The sequence below is a fragment of the Misgurnus anguillicaudatus genome, chromosome 21 (genome assembly GCF_027580225.2).
Source record: "Misgurnus anguillicaudatus chromosome 21, ASM2758022v2, whole genome shotgun sequence".
In the NCBI taxonomy this organism is placed as follows: domain Eukaryota; kingdom Metazoa; phylum Chordata; class Actinopteri; order Cypriniformes; family Cobitidae; genus Misgurnus; species Misgurnus anguillicaudatus.
Window position 1 is genome coordinate 31,523,006 of NC_073357.2, and position 15,842 is coordinate 31,538,847.

At 37.1% G+C, this 15,842-nt stretch overlaps 2 protein-coding genes across 3 annotated transcripts; both read left to right on the forward strand.

Moving 5' to 3' along the window:
• Positions 1 to 140: 140 nt before the first annotated feature.
• On the forward strand, positions 141 to 5,208 carry tpma (alpha-tropomyosin). Its single transcript, XM_073858928.1, has 10 exons — positions 141 to 418; positions 769 to 898; positions 2,705 to 2,838; positions 2,952 to 3,069; positions 3,188 to 3,257; positions 3,453 to 3,529; positions 3,933 to 3,995; positions 4,077 to 4,146; positions 4,484 to 4,562; positions 5,003 to 5,208. The coding sequence occupies exons 1-10, from the start codon at positions 309 to 311 to the stop codon at positions 5,004 to 5,006; spliced, it is 855 nt and encodes a 284-aa protein (XP_073715029.1). The 5' UTR covers positions 141 to 308; the 3' UTR covers positions 5,007 to 5,208.
• Positions 5,209 to 6,225: 1,017 nt separating this feature from the next.
• On the forward strand, positions 6,226 to 13,238 carry fbxo22 (F-box protein 22). 2 transcript variants are annotated; one of them, XM_055202562.2, is made up of 7 exons: positions 6,226 to 6,409; positions 7,103 to 7,235; positions 7,351 to 7,435; positions 7,527 to 7,631; positions 7,742 to 7,894; positions 8,145 to 8,310; positions 11,528 to 13,238. In XM_055202562.2, exons 1-7 carry the CDS (start codon positions 6,279 to 6,281, stop codon positions 11,919 to 11,921), a joined length of 1,167 nt encoding a protein of 388 aa, XP_055058537.2. In that variant the 5' UTR covers positions 6,226 to 6,278; the 3' UTR covers positions 11,922 to 13,238. The 2 variants fall into 2 exon arrangements, with proteins under 2 accessions (XP_055058537.2, XP_055058545.2); XM_055202570.2 differs by lacking the exon at positions 11,528 to 13,238 and adding an exon at positions 10,342 to 10,563.
• The last annotated feature ends 2,604 nt before the right edge of the window (positions 13,239 to 15,842 follow it).

Genomic DNA, 15,842 nt, shown 5'->3' on the forward strand with positions numbered 1-15,842 from the left:
TGGCCCCTCGCAAGACGTCTTGGCCTTCAGATCCCATATATAGCCATATGAACGGTCAAATGTCTGAGGGTAGCGAATCGCCGTCTTGATCTTTTAAAACAGGAGCGACGCGGGGGATGCGCTATGGGCCGTACCCAAAAAAGTGTTGGGTGTCTTGCGGAACTTGTTAGGCACCTGTGAAGGCACATATTTGACAGGGTACAGTGTGAGGAGCTCGCACTCCAGCTCAGCGTTCAGTACAGCACAGACGCTCATCGCCGCTCTCAGTCCAGTGTTTGGTGCCAGCACCCGTACTCACTAACGCAGCCATGGATGCCATTAAGAAGAAGATGCAGATGCTCAAGCTCGACAAGGAAAATGCCTTGGACAGAGCAGAGCAGGCTGAGGCTGATAAGAAGGGAGCAGAGGACAGAAGCAAGCAGCTCGGGACATGAAACAGGCCTTCTGCTTGGGGATAATCCCATTCACAACATGTTGGTTTACTGTATAGATGAGACAACGCTGCCTTGACAATCATGTGGATTATATATTTATTTACTGCCTTGAGAATTTGATCAAAATAAGTATCTGTTGATTTTTTTCGTCCGAAATGTTTAACTGATATTGTAGCATAAAGATTGATATGTTAGGCCCACGTGACTGATTGTTCAATGAAATGTTACTTTTGAACGAATAACGCTGAGTGTATTGCATTTAAAAACAAACGCACGTGAGCTCTTGCGCAGCTGTTTTTGTCTGTCTCCGTTTGTATTGATACGTGCTCTCCCTGCAGCTCGAGGATGACCTGGTCGCCCTGCAGAAGAAGTTGAAGGCAACAGAGGATGAGTTGGACAAATACTTGGAGGCTGTGAAGGATGCTCAGGAAAAACTGGAGCTGGCTGAGAAGAAAGCTGCTGATGAAAGAGCATTCACTGACATACAGGGTTTATCCTGATCTCACGCATCCTGTGCCCACTCCTGCCAGTCAGTCTTAGTTAGGCCTTCTGGTCTTATATACCAGTGGTTTCATAATTACCACCTGATAGTTCTGATATTGTTTTCCAGTATACCTTCCTAATTAGAAACATAGTCATAAATGATTAAAGACTGTTCTTACTTGTAGCAACACCACCTGGTTAACAAATACCGAGGCAGATGAATAAATAGCATGCCATATGCACAGTCGTAAAACAGTGTATGTAAACGGCGAGTCAAATTTAGCAGTGCGCTTTATAAGGCAAGGTTGGCGTCTAGAGGTTTGTTTGTGCCCACCTACAAGCGTTTTAATGAGGGTCCGTGTAGAGTTTCACCAAGCGACCCTTCTTTAATCTAGTTTGAGTAAAAGTACAACAATTTAAAAGAAAAAAAAATATGAATAGATACCTAACAGTTAATACTAAGTCAAGATAATAAAATGCGCCTATAAATTAATATTTATATGTCATGTAAGTCATATAGAGGGTCACTTTTGTATTTCCACTTATGGTTGTTTATCAGTTAAAAATAAATGTAAACATAATAAAATTACATGCCAGGGCCAGATTCACTAAATCTTAATTCTGCTCTTGCGGAGAAATTGGTCGCTTTAAGTTTTATGAATGTATACCACTAGATGGCGCTGGAAGCTCACACAATCATACAGATTGCGCATGTTGCGCCGTATTCGTTTTGTAAACGAGTACTAAATCTGTTATGGCTACAAAGTGAAACCAGTGAACAGAGTTATTTACTAATAATAATAAGAAAGAACAAATATCGGTATTGCAGAGCATTGTAGTTTAATAAAGGATTTCAACATTGTATTTATATATTTTTACATAGTTTCTAATGTTCTTTATAATTTTTATCACACTAGTGACAATCCCTTACGTGTTAAAAGTGTAGTAACCACGTTGTTTTAGTGTATTGATTACTATCAGCAAAACCATGGTTTTCTACACTAACCATGGTTTAACTATGGTTTTGAAAAACCATGATTGTCAAAACAGTAACCATGGTTTTTTGGTTTTAACTGTAGTAAAACTATCAACTTAATTTTCGTAAGGGATGACACAGTAAATGCATTCAAATCTTTCTAGTAATTAATAAAACAATGAGGTGGCCAAAAGTAATCCTTCCAAAACAAAACAAAAACAATAATGTAATGTATGTGATGATGCGGAAAGCAAAACATTGACACTGCAGCGTTCAGCCAAACGATCTGTGAGCTTACATAATCATTTAAGTGCATTCGCAGACAGACTCATATCGGATCTTACCAACAACCAGGATAGATCAACTTTGTTTGTAAACAGCAGTGATTTTGTTGTGTTAGAAAGTTTGCTATAAATATGTGAACAGGTGCGGTCTGAATAAATAAAGAGGGCGATTATGATTTTTGACAGGTTGGTCCCCCCTTGCCTCGTCTTTCAACAACACATTACTTCAAAATTAAGTAAATTCCTAGAAGTTACCCTTTCATTTTGTATTGTATTATTCAACACAACACATATTGTGCCCAGTTGGTGTTCCTATAGTTCAATTTATCAGAGCATTGCGCTAGCAACACAAATGTCATGGGTTCGATCCCAGGAATTCATGACAAAATGTATATGCATTTGATTTTTGGTTTTAAAGATTTCTCTCTGACGCACTATGCATCACATTATATCGCTGTGGATCTATATACTTAGTATGTAGCCTTTTGTGAGTGTTGATGAACTCACTGCTTTTTCTGTATGCGCAGGCTGAGGCTGATGTGGCTTCCCTGAACAGACGCATCCAGCTGGTTGAGGAGGAGTTGGACCGCGCACAGGAGCGTCTGGCCACTGCTCTGCAGAAGCTGGAGGAGGCCGAGAAGGCTGCTGATGAGAGTGAGAGGTGTGTATGAAACCATCATAGGTATTCTTCACTGTAGAGTCGTATGAAATACATGTGAGACTGTAACTTTAGTAGTGATAATAACACATTAAATCTGTTCATCTCTCTCCCAGAGGAATGAAGGTTATTGAGAACAGAGCTTTGAAAGATGAAGAGAAGATGGAGATTCAGGAGATCCAATTGAAAGAGGCCAAGCACATTGCTGAGGAGGCTGACCGCAAGTATGAGGAGGTCAGCTTTCTTTTATTCTCTTTTTTATAAACAGTACATAAATTATACTTTGGAAATGACCAATTTCCAGTACTTTCTGACAAACATGTACATTGATTTTATTTGTGATGGTACACAGGTGGCCCGTAAGCTGGTGATTGTTGAGGGTGAGTTGGAACGTACAGAGGAGCGTGCTGAGCTTAGTGAGGGTAAGAGAACTTACATTAACTCTTCGTGTGCTATTATATAATTGTAAACTACATATTGGCAGGGTAGTTAGCTACTTATAAATGCATGGTGTACTCCTAAGAAACGTGTCGACCAAATCTGAGAGTGCTGTTTATTTTTTCAACCAATTCTCTACCTGTCAATGTTTGTTTTAAATTTCAATCTGTCCCACTTCAGTAAATGCTCTGAGCTGGAGGAGGAGCTGAAAACTGTGACCAACAACATGAAGTCTCTAGAGGCACAGGCTGAGAAGGTAAACAAAATAACACAATGTGTTTATGTGCTCATGTGCAAAGGGTTAGTTGTGTACCGGTTCAGCTATACTTTTATTATATTTATTAAAAAATAAAACATATCAGACTTGTAAGCAAACGGCCATCACTTATAAACAATTTAATGACATGAATGTATTACTTTAAATGGAATGATGTCAATGGGGTGTTTAAGGTTTATGTTTGGGTGGGAGATTGAAAATATCTTTAGCTGGTATTATAACAGTGGTCCAATAAAAGGTTTAAACCTCTAATAGATTTCGTCACTTGTATAGTGAAAGACACGTGTGTGTTAGTATGAGTGATCCTTTGTGTATTTTCATAGATCAGTGTGTTGATGTTAACAGACAGTCGTCTAATGGCGCTTATGTTTTCAATTAACAGTACTCCCAGAAGGAAGACAAGTATGAGGAGGAGATTAAGGTCCTGACAGACAAGCTGAAGGAGGTGAGTTCCCCTATTCACCATATTTCATATCATGATATTTTTTGTGTCTGATAAGCTATAAAGAAAAACTCTGTGTTGTAGGCCGAGACTCGTGCTGAGTTTGCTGAAAGATCAGTCGCTAAACTTGAGAAGACCATTGATGATCTTGAGGGTATGTCAATTTGCAGCTCACTATTTTTTCATTCTGGAATTAGACTCAGGTTAAATCATATGACTTTGTCAATATGAAGAGATGGTACCGTGGTTATGTGTCAAGAGTATCAGGTCATTTGCTAAATCCATTTAGGCAATTCTAGGGGTATGTAAGTGAATTAGCTAAATAATGCTATAATCTGTTTAATGATGGCACTGTTACTGCGCTTCATTTTCTCCTCTCTCTCTCTCTCTGGCCGTTTGTCACTGTTTGATCCATCATTGCACTGCTTGTTTTTCCATTTCTTTCCACACAACCACCCACCATCACTCCCCCCATTAATTGGCAGATATAGATGAGTTGTATGCCCAGAAACTCAAGTACAAAGCCATCAGCGAGGAGTTGGACCACGCTCTCAACGACATGACCTCAATTTAACTATCACAACCTGCAAGAGACTGCACATATAAGCTTTTAACTGACACACAAACCTGTTCTAGAGCAGTCCGCATTCTGTCATCATTCACTTGATGTCTTCGATTGAACACAAAAAGAAGATTTAAGGCAGAATGTTAGTGACTGACAGCATTCAAATTTCTCTGCTTGTGTTACACCAAGGCAGTTCCAAAGGTTTGAATAATATGAAGTTTAGTAAAAGAATTTTCTTTTTAACACAAAGTATATTATATGTAGACTGAATGTAATATATAGTGAATAGCCTGCAGCACACAAGGCTTTTAATCGATTTACTAAGTAAAAAAACTACCATAAGAACATCCATAAACACACAAATACACACTTTCTGGCATTTGAATTGACTTTTTGTTATTTTATATTTCTTTTAACTTCTTTTTCCTTTTCCCTTTCTGCACAGTTAAATTTTGTACAACTGATCTCTGGCTCCGGGCACCATCTTAGCGGCATCATCTTCTGTTCCTCAATATTTATTTTGTTCTCTATGTTGCCACTTTTCTCCATCACACTCATTCTCAGTGGGGATGGAGCGCTTAGCTCTATGGTCTCATTATTTGTACAGAAATTTTTGCTTTCTGTAAAATAAACTTCCTCTCATCTCTGTAAGCTCCTTCCTCCACTCCTTCCTCTCTTTATTATGTCTTAACTCTTTTAATTTCATATGTTCTTAATTTATTTTCGAGAAGCTTAAATAAAATCTTTAGACGCTTCTCTCAACACCTCATGTTTCTTCTCCCTTTTTGCATTCATGTCCATTTTTAATCATGTAAATTTCATAAACAATTTTTCAGGTTCTATCACTGAGATGAAGTCTAGTGTATTCTAAATAGTAGATCCAAAGAAAAAAAATACTAAAAGTGTATTATATGTAGCCATATAATATACTAATAACTTTGTAATACAAATAAACTTTAATAACCATTTATCCTTCTCTTCTATTCATATCATTGGCTTGATTTTCTGAAGTCATGGCAAACAGTTCTATGCTAGTATATATAACCTTTACTTTCAGTTTTTCTTTTGATGTATGTACACAGGATTGAATTCATATAAAAAAGTAGTAAGTTGCCTCAGCTTTATAACTCAGACATTTTCGATTATGTATATTACCAAGGATGTACCAAGGATGTGTTGTCTTCTATTAATAATGTCCAAAGAACAGTCCACATTTATCACATTTAAAATCTCCAGTTTGTAACATGTGAATGTAATGCATAACCCTCAGGTACACAAATAAAAATGTTTACATTTTTTGCAACTAAATTATTATTAATTTAATATTTAGGAAAATAAAATCGATTTAATAAAAATGTCTGTGTTTTTTTAATAATGGTGTTATTTTAATCATATTATAAATGTTTATAATATTAAAATATTAAATCTTTTCTCATGTGTAAATATTATTTATTGACAGTTCTGGTTAATGTCGACCGTCAGACTTATTTATTTTATTAATGCATCAAACATTTAAAAGACAAAACATGAACAGTAAACAGATAGAACCTTTACAGGAATAAAATTACAAAAAAAAGATCCATGTAAAGTTTCACAAATAACGTTAAGAGAGAAGGGAATAGAAAACATAAATAAATAAATACGCCAGACTTTTATCTTACTTCCGGTTCCACCTGCGTTTCGTTCGTACGGTCAAATGTAAGAAGTGAAACCTTGTGAAAATGGAAGGGGATGAAGTTCCTCCAAACATCCTGGCTGGGAGTAAAGCAGGATATATTTTGAGTAATGTTGCCGAAGTCGTGGAGAGGATTTTAACATTTGTTCCGACTAAAACTCTCTTTAAAATAGCAAGGTAAAAGTCACTCGCTGAATGCAAGTGTTTTGTCTGTTAGCATGTGGCTAATCAAAACATTCAGTTACAGTTTTTTGTGTTACAAAAAACGAAACCGTATGTTAACTAACAACTGTTGTGTTATTAAGTGGATTTAGTTTTGAAAAGTCTTCTCAAGCTGTCAGCTTGATCTCTTGTTTTTGTTTACGTTAGACGCAGAGTTTAACCTGTTAACACATTCTGACTGTAAATTAGGGCAGCACGATATTAAAGGGAAAACGTTGATATGTGATAGCTCGCAAAATTATGGGATAAACGATATAAATACGATAATGTTTACGTTTGTAAAATCAATTTGAACTTATTACAATATATTTTAAAACTGTAAATTATTATATAAGAAACAGAAGCGCTTATTTTTCTGCATCTTTGAAAACTATTGCGGTGTGCACGTCAGCGATATTTCGATATACTGTGCAGCCCTAGTAAAAAATCAGTTTATTTCTGTTAGTCGGGTATCGTTTAATGCAGTGAAATGGTGAGTGTCACAACTTAGAAAGTAAGTGATGATTAACAGTTGTTGAGGTTGTTTATCTAGTCAGAGTAATCACAAATGAAACTGTTGTTTATTGCCCCAAGTTTACTGGAATAGCAAATAATACCCTGTTTTATGAAATGTAAGAGTAACACTTATAGAAGTGTTTATCTCTGTAGTGTTTGCAGACTATGGAGGAACTGTGCACGGCGAGTCTTGAGGACACAGCAGAAACTGACCTGGCTCTCAGCCTCCGGCTCATCCATATATGAGGAGCATGTTTTACTTAGAACAATGGCAGAAGACTTAGAGGTCTGATGGCTTGGCATTTGCCACTTTTGGCTGAAAGTTTCCTTTTAATACCATAGTGTGCCTTAATGGATAGATAGATAGAGTGCACATTTTTTTTCTGATTTTGTTCCTGCAGAATATCTATCTACTGCCCCAGACAGCTCTCTTAATGGTAGATGGGGAAAACTTCAATAGGAGTGTTGGTTACAGACACAAAAAGGGTAAGATACTTAGTTTCTTTCCTTTGCTAAAAAACAGCAACTCCCAATCACGATGAAAAGTTTTACCTGGGTGCTTTATGTTTTGCTGCAGCCAGGAAGTGTGGGAGTGAAATGGTGTCAGATCCTGGTGAAAAGCTAAAACGCTTGTTGCCTAGCAGTTGTGACATAGTAGGCCTCCTTGCACCAGGAATTGTGGGTAAGGCTCTTTTACTTATACCTTAGATGGTATTGGTAGTACATACAAAAATGTTTGATATTTGGCATACATGATCTATGATTACTGTTAAATGTCATTTCATACTGTAGTGACCCCTAGTGGTTCACCTAGCAGCCCACCGCAGGAGCATGAGGAAGGGGAAGCTGGTTTCAGTCTGCTTTTCCCTGCAATAGATGGTGTTAGCATTCGCCCTTTTCACTTCTGCAAAAAGTGCCTTAGTGAAATGGCAATGCAGGAAGCAGGTGAGTGACGTTTCATACGCATACAGGTCACTTTAGATAGTGCAGCAACACAACTATTTAAAGTTTTAATTTTTTTTAATGTAGTCAGAGAATTGTACATTTGAACAACTAATAAAAATGGTGAAGTTGCTAGCATTCTTGTCTTATATTGAAGTTAAAAACTAAGATTTTTCTTTTACTGATACTTTTTTCAGCATTGACTTATTGTTGTAAGTAAGTCATGTTACTATGTCCTGTATTTGATTCTTAGGGCTGACAAATAACCCCGATCTAAAAGTGGTGCTGATGTTTGACTATGAAACCTATAAACCTGGAGGTGGGCGCTTTCTCAACACGCTACTGGAACCCCTTTCCCAAAGTAATGTACTTATTGTGGGAGGACAAGTGGAAAAAGTGTTTTCCAGTGATGCAACCTGGTATGTAAAATAACTTTTCACTTTGATTGGTATTGGCAGTGCAGTCAAAAATGTTTGATATTTGGCATACTTAAAAACATATATACACATTGCATATTATAGTGACCATAAAGGGCTAATTATTGTGTAGGACACATGTCAGTTTTCATATATACTTCTGTGCAAACACACATGCAGACCGCTGTTAGGCAGTATCCATGCGTGTTACCACAGTAGCAGAGCGAACGTCAATGAAGAAGCAGCTTGGTCAATTTATCCCACAAACGAAGAAGAAACAGCAGCTTGTTGTGTATAATTTGAGAATACCAGCAGTGATGGCAGTAAATTAACAGCGACTTTTGTTGCAGTTTCAGCTAAATCACTCCTCAACTTTGCCCATCTTTGTTCTCACCGTCGCAAACGGAAATACTTATTATGCAGTTTTTTTTATCTGACGAGAGGGGTTTTAGTGGACCAAACACAGGGCTTGTGGTCTGCGTAGAACTGATGCACTGTTAAAAATTTGGTGTGGTGCATGTCAAGAAGTGCAGAGGCTACAGATAACCTACGGCGTAGACCTTACGCGTTTCTATAAATTGGACTTTAAAGGATTCCTCATGCTAAACATGGATCAGACAACTTGATTCCTGTTTTTTCCTCATGAATTTCGGGTTTTTGATATATAGTTCCCCTTTACCTGTTTTAGTGACATTTTGCAGTTCCTCAAGTGTACATAAACACGGCTCTGTGATGAGGCTGTGTCATAAGATCATAAGTGTGAATGTTCTCTTGCTGAAGCACGTGAACTAGGCATGGGCCGGTATACCGGTTTCAAGGTATTCTGGTTTCAAAACCACTAAAATTTTCTGTGATATCGTTTCCAAGGTATGAGCTGTGTTTATACAAAATTCATTAAGTCATGTAATTGATTTGATGTTTACTAGGGATGCTCATATCAGTTAATTTTCCCGACCGACAACCGTAGCTTCTAAACCGAACATTAACCATTTTAATATGAAATTGTCATTGAGTAAAAATACAGTTGACGGTTGTATGTGAACTAGTAAAAACAAAAGATTTAATTTGAACGTGCAAACAGCAGCGACAGATCAACAACAGAACCAGATTCATACATTATCAGATATTCACGCAACATTACCTTATTAAAAAGCACGTGATCAGTCCAGAGGATTAATATCCAAAAAGGCCAGATTGTCTCCGTTTCATTTACCACAGTGGTCATTTCTAAAGCAGGATGCTTTTCAGAAAGTTTTGCTTTTGCGTCGTCTTTCTCCGTTTGTGCAAAAAGAGAGATGTTTATGGCAGGGTCAGAGGCCACCAGCGAACGTCTGTCCGGATGTGAGCGAGACGGACCGCGTCATCTTGCGCGGACACGCACGCGTCTCCGTTCAGCTTCCAAAAACACGCATACAAATGATTTCTCATACAAATGATTACTTTATCAGACCGTCAGGGCAGCAATAATTTGTGTCATTTACAGGACATTCACAAATTAAAGATAGAAAAGTGGCGAAATGTCTGTCAGCTCATGACGACACGCACCATGTATTAACAAATATTTTTTTATTTTAACTGATAATGTTAATCGGTCATAAATTCTTACCTTCGGTTAACGGTTAAACGGTCAATGTGAGCATCCCTAATGTTTACATTACGAAAATATTATATATTTTTAAAGCATATTTTTATTTAAAGGCTTTATTTTTACATAATTTTACCATATTTTACTGTTGCAATGGCAATACTGCAACATTGTGGTAAAACCGTGGTATTTTTGCTTAAGCTTATCATACTGCCAGAATCTTATACTGGCCTATGCCTAACATGGACATGTTGCACTGTTTCTTTCCAATCACTGATAATGTCAGAAAAATTGTTCACCTCATAGACTCAGAAGGTTAGGACCTATAGGCTGAACTATCATCCGTGTGTGCATGTACTGTACACTAGAGCTGCACGATTAATCGTTAAAAGATCGTGATCTTGATCCGACCCTCCGAGCGATCTTAATCCAACATTTCTACAATTCAGGTATTTTATTTTCATGGAGGAAAGACGCAGTCTCAGGAGTTCTCGTGACAACACGCAATCACCAACAGCAGTCTTGACATCAGATCGGGTATTGCGCAAGCCAGATGTGCTCGTGTTCGTGTTTGCGCGCCGGTACAGCGGATACTTTCGCCGAGAAGTTAGACAGAAAGAAACAGAAACTAAAGAGTGAGTAAGGCAGAGGCGCAGAGCAATCCACAGGTACGTCTGACAAGAACCCTGATGTTGTTTTAGTACCAAAAAGAGGCTCTTATTCCGTATCTTATGTCTTCTGAAAGGGTTTTTAGCACAGACGGAAACATTGGCTGCGTCCAAATAACCACACTTGCAGTTTTTACACTTGACCACTTACATGACGTTTTCCTGCATGTAGAATTATTCACCTGATGGGACACACTTAGCAAGTGTAATATTTCAATCCAGGTAGTGGCAACAATTCGCACCAAACGTATTCGTTTTTTTATTTAGGCTACTTAAAATATATATTTTTAATTTTTCTTTAAATAAAATAAACGCACAATCACTTTTAAATTAACATTTGCTGAACTTAAATATTATCTACACTTATCTGAAACTTTCAGAAGCAGAATTCGTTGCACTTTTAAAAACTAATGTTAACCTAATGTTCAGGGTTTTTAAATCTTTAAAATAAAAAAGTTTTTCAGAATCTTAATCTTTATTTTAAGCAAAAGAATCGTGATTCTCATTTTATACAGAGTTGTGCAGCTCTACTGTACACGCACAGCTGGATTTGTAAAACTCTCTGTACAATATAGTATGTAGCCCAGCAGATGCATTGCATTTTGTTACAATGCACATGCGTCAAATGTCTGTGTACATGTACAAGTCAAATAAATGCCTTTGCAAGACGTTCAACCAGTGCGTGTACATTTGTGTACTCGTAAAAAAGGCTATACTCTGGGCTTATAGTTGGGACACAAATCTAGTGATATTACACGGCATAATTTCACACTCAGCCCTCCAGGTAGTCTATATTAGTTTTACTTTCTGCATATTTTATAATGTAACTTTGCCATAGTGACAATTACATAAAGTTGTTGCTTTTTTATTGAATATCTTTGCATTTTGCTTTATTGTTTCAAAAACCAATGGAAATATATTTGAATTGGTCAAGTTCACTTACTTTCCTTCTGTATTCTTTTTGCAGCTGTTCTCCAGGTTCTTACGGAGCAGTGGGACTGACCTTCAGTGGCTCTAAGATTCAGGGTGCCTCAGTACTGGTGGAGCAGTATGTAAGCAGCCCCAAAGCAGCCGAAGCAACTATCCAGCGCCTGAAGGCTGCCAATATCCCAGAGAGAAACACCATTGGCTTAATGTTCGCCTGTGTGGGCCGTGGCCGCAACAGCTATAAAAACCAGTGTAATGTGGAGGCTGACGCTTTCCGCAAGGTCTTTTCCAACATTCCACTCTTAGGATTCTTTGGAAACGGAGAGATCGGCTGCGACCGTATCGTCAAAGACAACTACACGTTGAGTGAGACTGAAGTTGATGGACTGCAGCACTCTTTTACAACAGTCATGAGTCTGGTGCATTTTGGCTGAGGCGAACGGACTGTGATGCAATGCAGATGATGGTTTCCTTTATGTTTCAGGGCAGACTCTGAGTACAGAAGGTCTGATGTCAATCGGGTCCAATTCTTCTAGGTTTTTTACCTTGACGGTTTCTTACGAGATGTCCGAGGGACATTTCGCTGTTTATTTACATGACATACACAAGATGTATAATTAGAGATGCCATTTATGTAAAATTTAGTAATGTCATTGCAGTTTCGGCATGAAGAAACAATTGAGCTTCGGAACTAAAAAGTCTTATTTTTATAGAACGCTCGTTTTCGCTAAACTCTGACATTTGACTTCTAGTTTCTATGTACTCATCACTGTACATCAGAATTGAAATATGTTGAAACATGTCGGGAGAATTTTTGTTTGGTCTGTATGGCTCACTTATGCCTTTAAATAGAAATTCTGGCACTTTTAGGATGAAAAGTTAAATGTGATGGAGTGGCTAATGAAGCAGTCATTCATAGACCTCTATACTGAGGTTGGGACTTCCTGGAATTCTTTCACTTCTGGTCCTTTACTGCTAGATAGATTTGATCTGAATTAATACTCATTCCAAATTGGTTTCAGGTTCATTTCTTGTATATATACATGCATAAGCAAGTCATCGTCCTGTAAAATGTTGTCTGAGTTATACAGACTGTTCAAAATGCTGTTAACCATTTGAAATCAACTGAGCGTTTCAGAGACCGAATGAAGAAAGTTCAGTCTAATATCTTCATGTAGTAACTGTGTAAATGGCGTGATAAAGCGCAGAAAACAGAAACTTTTTTTAAATGTATCTTCTGCACCCAGAACAAAATACCCTCATACATGTTAAAACCCCTCCAATTATCAATGGATAATTTTCCATTGATTATTAAAATGGGAATATTTTTATTGCTATAATAACAACAAGGTAATATTTCTTTATTTGTGTGTTCATCAGTTGAACCATGGTTAGGAGATAACCACTTCATTAAAGCATTAAGCCTCTGTGCACTTACTTAACTTCATTGCAGATTAGTAAAATCTCTAAAGGCCACCTGCCTGAGATGTTGAACATGTTCAAGGTCAGTTTAGTTAGACCAGTTTCATTGGCAAATTTTTTTATTTTTACTGTGTTGATCAGATACCTAGTTTTTTATTGTTCACTGTGTTTTGAGAGAGCTTTACTTCGGTCATATGGTTTGTTATCTGTATACTGTCATATATCTCATTTTTACATCTGCTGCACATTTTTGAGTCAACCTGTTTTATCTACTGTCTTCAATTATGTGATCCACTGTACAAAATAAAATCAATGACTGCATCTGTCAATCAGTGTTTGCTGTTCTGTTTTATATCTCCAGTAGATGGCCTTTTGTGTAAAATCAGGAGTAATCCTGTAAGTCTAGCCTAAATGATCTGTAAACAGTTAGGGTTCCCACGGGTCCTTAAAAGTTTGGGAATCTCGGGGGCGGGGGGGGGGGGAATTAAGGCCCTGGAAAGTTTTTGAAAATATAAATACATAGATACAGGTCATTGAAAGTGCTTGAAACTATTTTATGCAAGATGTTTTCTGGACAAAAAAATCCATATTATTCCCTATGTAGTGTAGGATAATATAAAAATTCTAGACTTTTTAAGCACACATGCTAAACTGTTCGCTTTAAATGCTGATATCTTCCTGTTGATTCATAACAAAATGCTTTTTGCATAGTTGTGTTTGACACATTATTAAAATGTCTTGGGTTACGTATGTAACTGGGTGATTCTCACGAAAACTTGGTTTTAAAAATGTCAAGCATGAAAATGTAAAAATTGCTTAAATTTACTTTTTTTCGCACCAGACATTGAAAAACAAAGTCTGGAGTAAATGGGAACATTAATTTAAAAACTTTTACTTATCATTTAACACTTTTTGTAACATAATTTAAAAAATGAGTCCTAAAAAATCTCATTACCGCAACAGTCAGAAAACATCAACACTGACATATTTTCAAATTGACATGACAAACCTGAAAGAACATAATTTGGAGATCCTGCACATGCATTTAAAATCAAAGTATTATGCTTCTGTTAATTAAATTAACATTTAATAAGCATCTGTTGCGGTAATGATAATCAAAATGTCGTGTAAGCATTCTGACAAGACAATATTTCAAATTAACTGTAAAAAAATGAACTTACCTGGTAGCCATCTTGAAGTAACTGGTCCATGTGCTTGGTCACTCAAAATCAAACTTTATTAAAATTCTGTATGTGTGCTTAAACTGTTCTCAAAAAGTGTTGCGGAGGATGAGAACATCAGGCATCATTATACATGAATATTCAGTAAATATTTTTTTCTGTCATCTAAAGTAGTCCAGCAAAACATCCATTTATTTTTTTCCTTAATATTTTTGTGTTGATTTGATTAAATTACAACATAAAGCATGTTCAAACACAGCCGGACACATTGCGGTAATGAGAATTTCAGCAGAAAATGAGATAAAATTTACAATTATAAATTCTTATGTTGAAATCACACATTGTGCAAGGTAGAACACAGTATTGTGTTAATTCTGATGCTTTTTAATGTTACTATATTACACATTTTAAAGCTAAAATCATTAGTGCCGTGGTGTTTCAATGGTTTCGTGAGAATCACCCAACTGTTGTTCCCTGAGAAGGGAACGAGACGCTGCGTCTCCCTTGCCATACTTCCTGCGTCCCTGTAAAGCCGTCTTTGGCAATATTTGAGATGCCGATATACTTCCTGGCTCCCGCGTCACCCTGTCTTTGTCATTAAGCTCTACTATTGGTTGAATTTGATATACACATTCAGACACACTTACCCCTGGAGGCGTCCCCAAAGTGTCACCGCAGTGACACAGCGCGAGTTCCCTCGAAAAGGAACTGTAACAATGTATCTTAAAAGTGTAACATGATGTAACCTTGCTCTCACTTGAAATTTGTCACCACAAGGTAGTGGACCTGGAAAGTCCTTGAGTTTGATGTTAACTAACTCGTCAGTTTTTAAACCAGGACTAGGCCTTAGTTTAATTAGGAAATATAACTAGTTTTACGAAACATGCCTTACTAAAAACATTACTTGCATTTTGAGGCAAAACAAAGGGATGCATTTTAAGATATATCAGTGCAAGTATTTTTTTAGTCTAGGACTGGTCTAATCCCTGTCTGGGAAACCGGCCCTATATCTTTTTAAATTAAAATAGTTAGAACATTTGGTTCTCAGAGGGTGAAAATACAGCTAAAGTACTTTTTTTAGTGATCATCTGTTTTCTACCCCAAAATTAACCAACAATGGGGCGGTTTCCCGGACAAGGATTAGACTAGTCCTAGACTAAAACATTTTTAAGAGCTCTCTAAACTGAAAAAAACTTGCACTTACATATCTTAAAATATATCAGTGCCCTTTGTTTTGCCTCAATATGCACACAGGTAATGTTTTTAGTAAGGCATGTTTGTTAAAACTAATTATATTTCCTAATTAAACTGAGGCCTAGTCCTGGATTAAGCTAATCCCTGTCCGGGAAACTGCTCCATAATGTTAAGCACATTCTGTCAAAATATAACCTTGATATCTTGATTTCTAATACTGACTAAGAAAGACCATCAAAGATTTAAGCTAATTTGAAATCAATGAAAAAAAATAAAACTTTTTGATGCTCCTAATCTCATAATTAGATCATGATACTTTAGCCGGGATTTCACATTTTATGCAGAGTACACCACAAAAGGCCAGGTCAATGGTAGCAGATGGATTCCTGTGGTTAGGTAGCCTGGAGCGGGTCTCAGTCAGAGTAGTGGTCAAATAGTGTATTGCCTCAAGACTAATACAAGCAAAAACCATTGTGTTTCACTAATCCTCATGTCCCATGACTGCACTGCCGTGGCAAATGAAAGCCTCCCACAGGTAACGAATGGATTGTTTTGCAG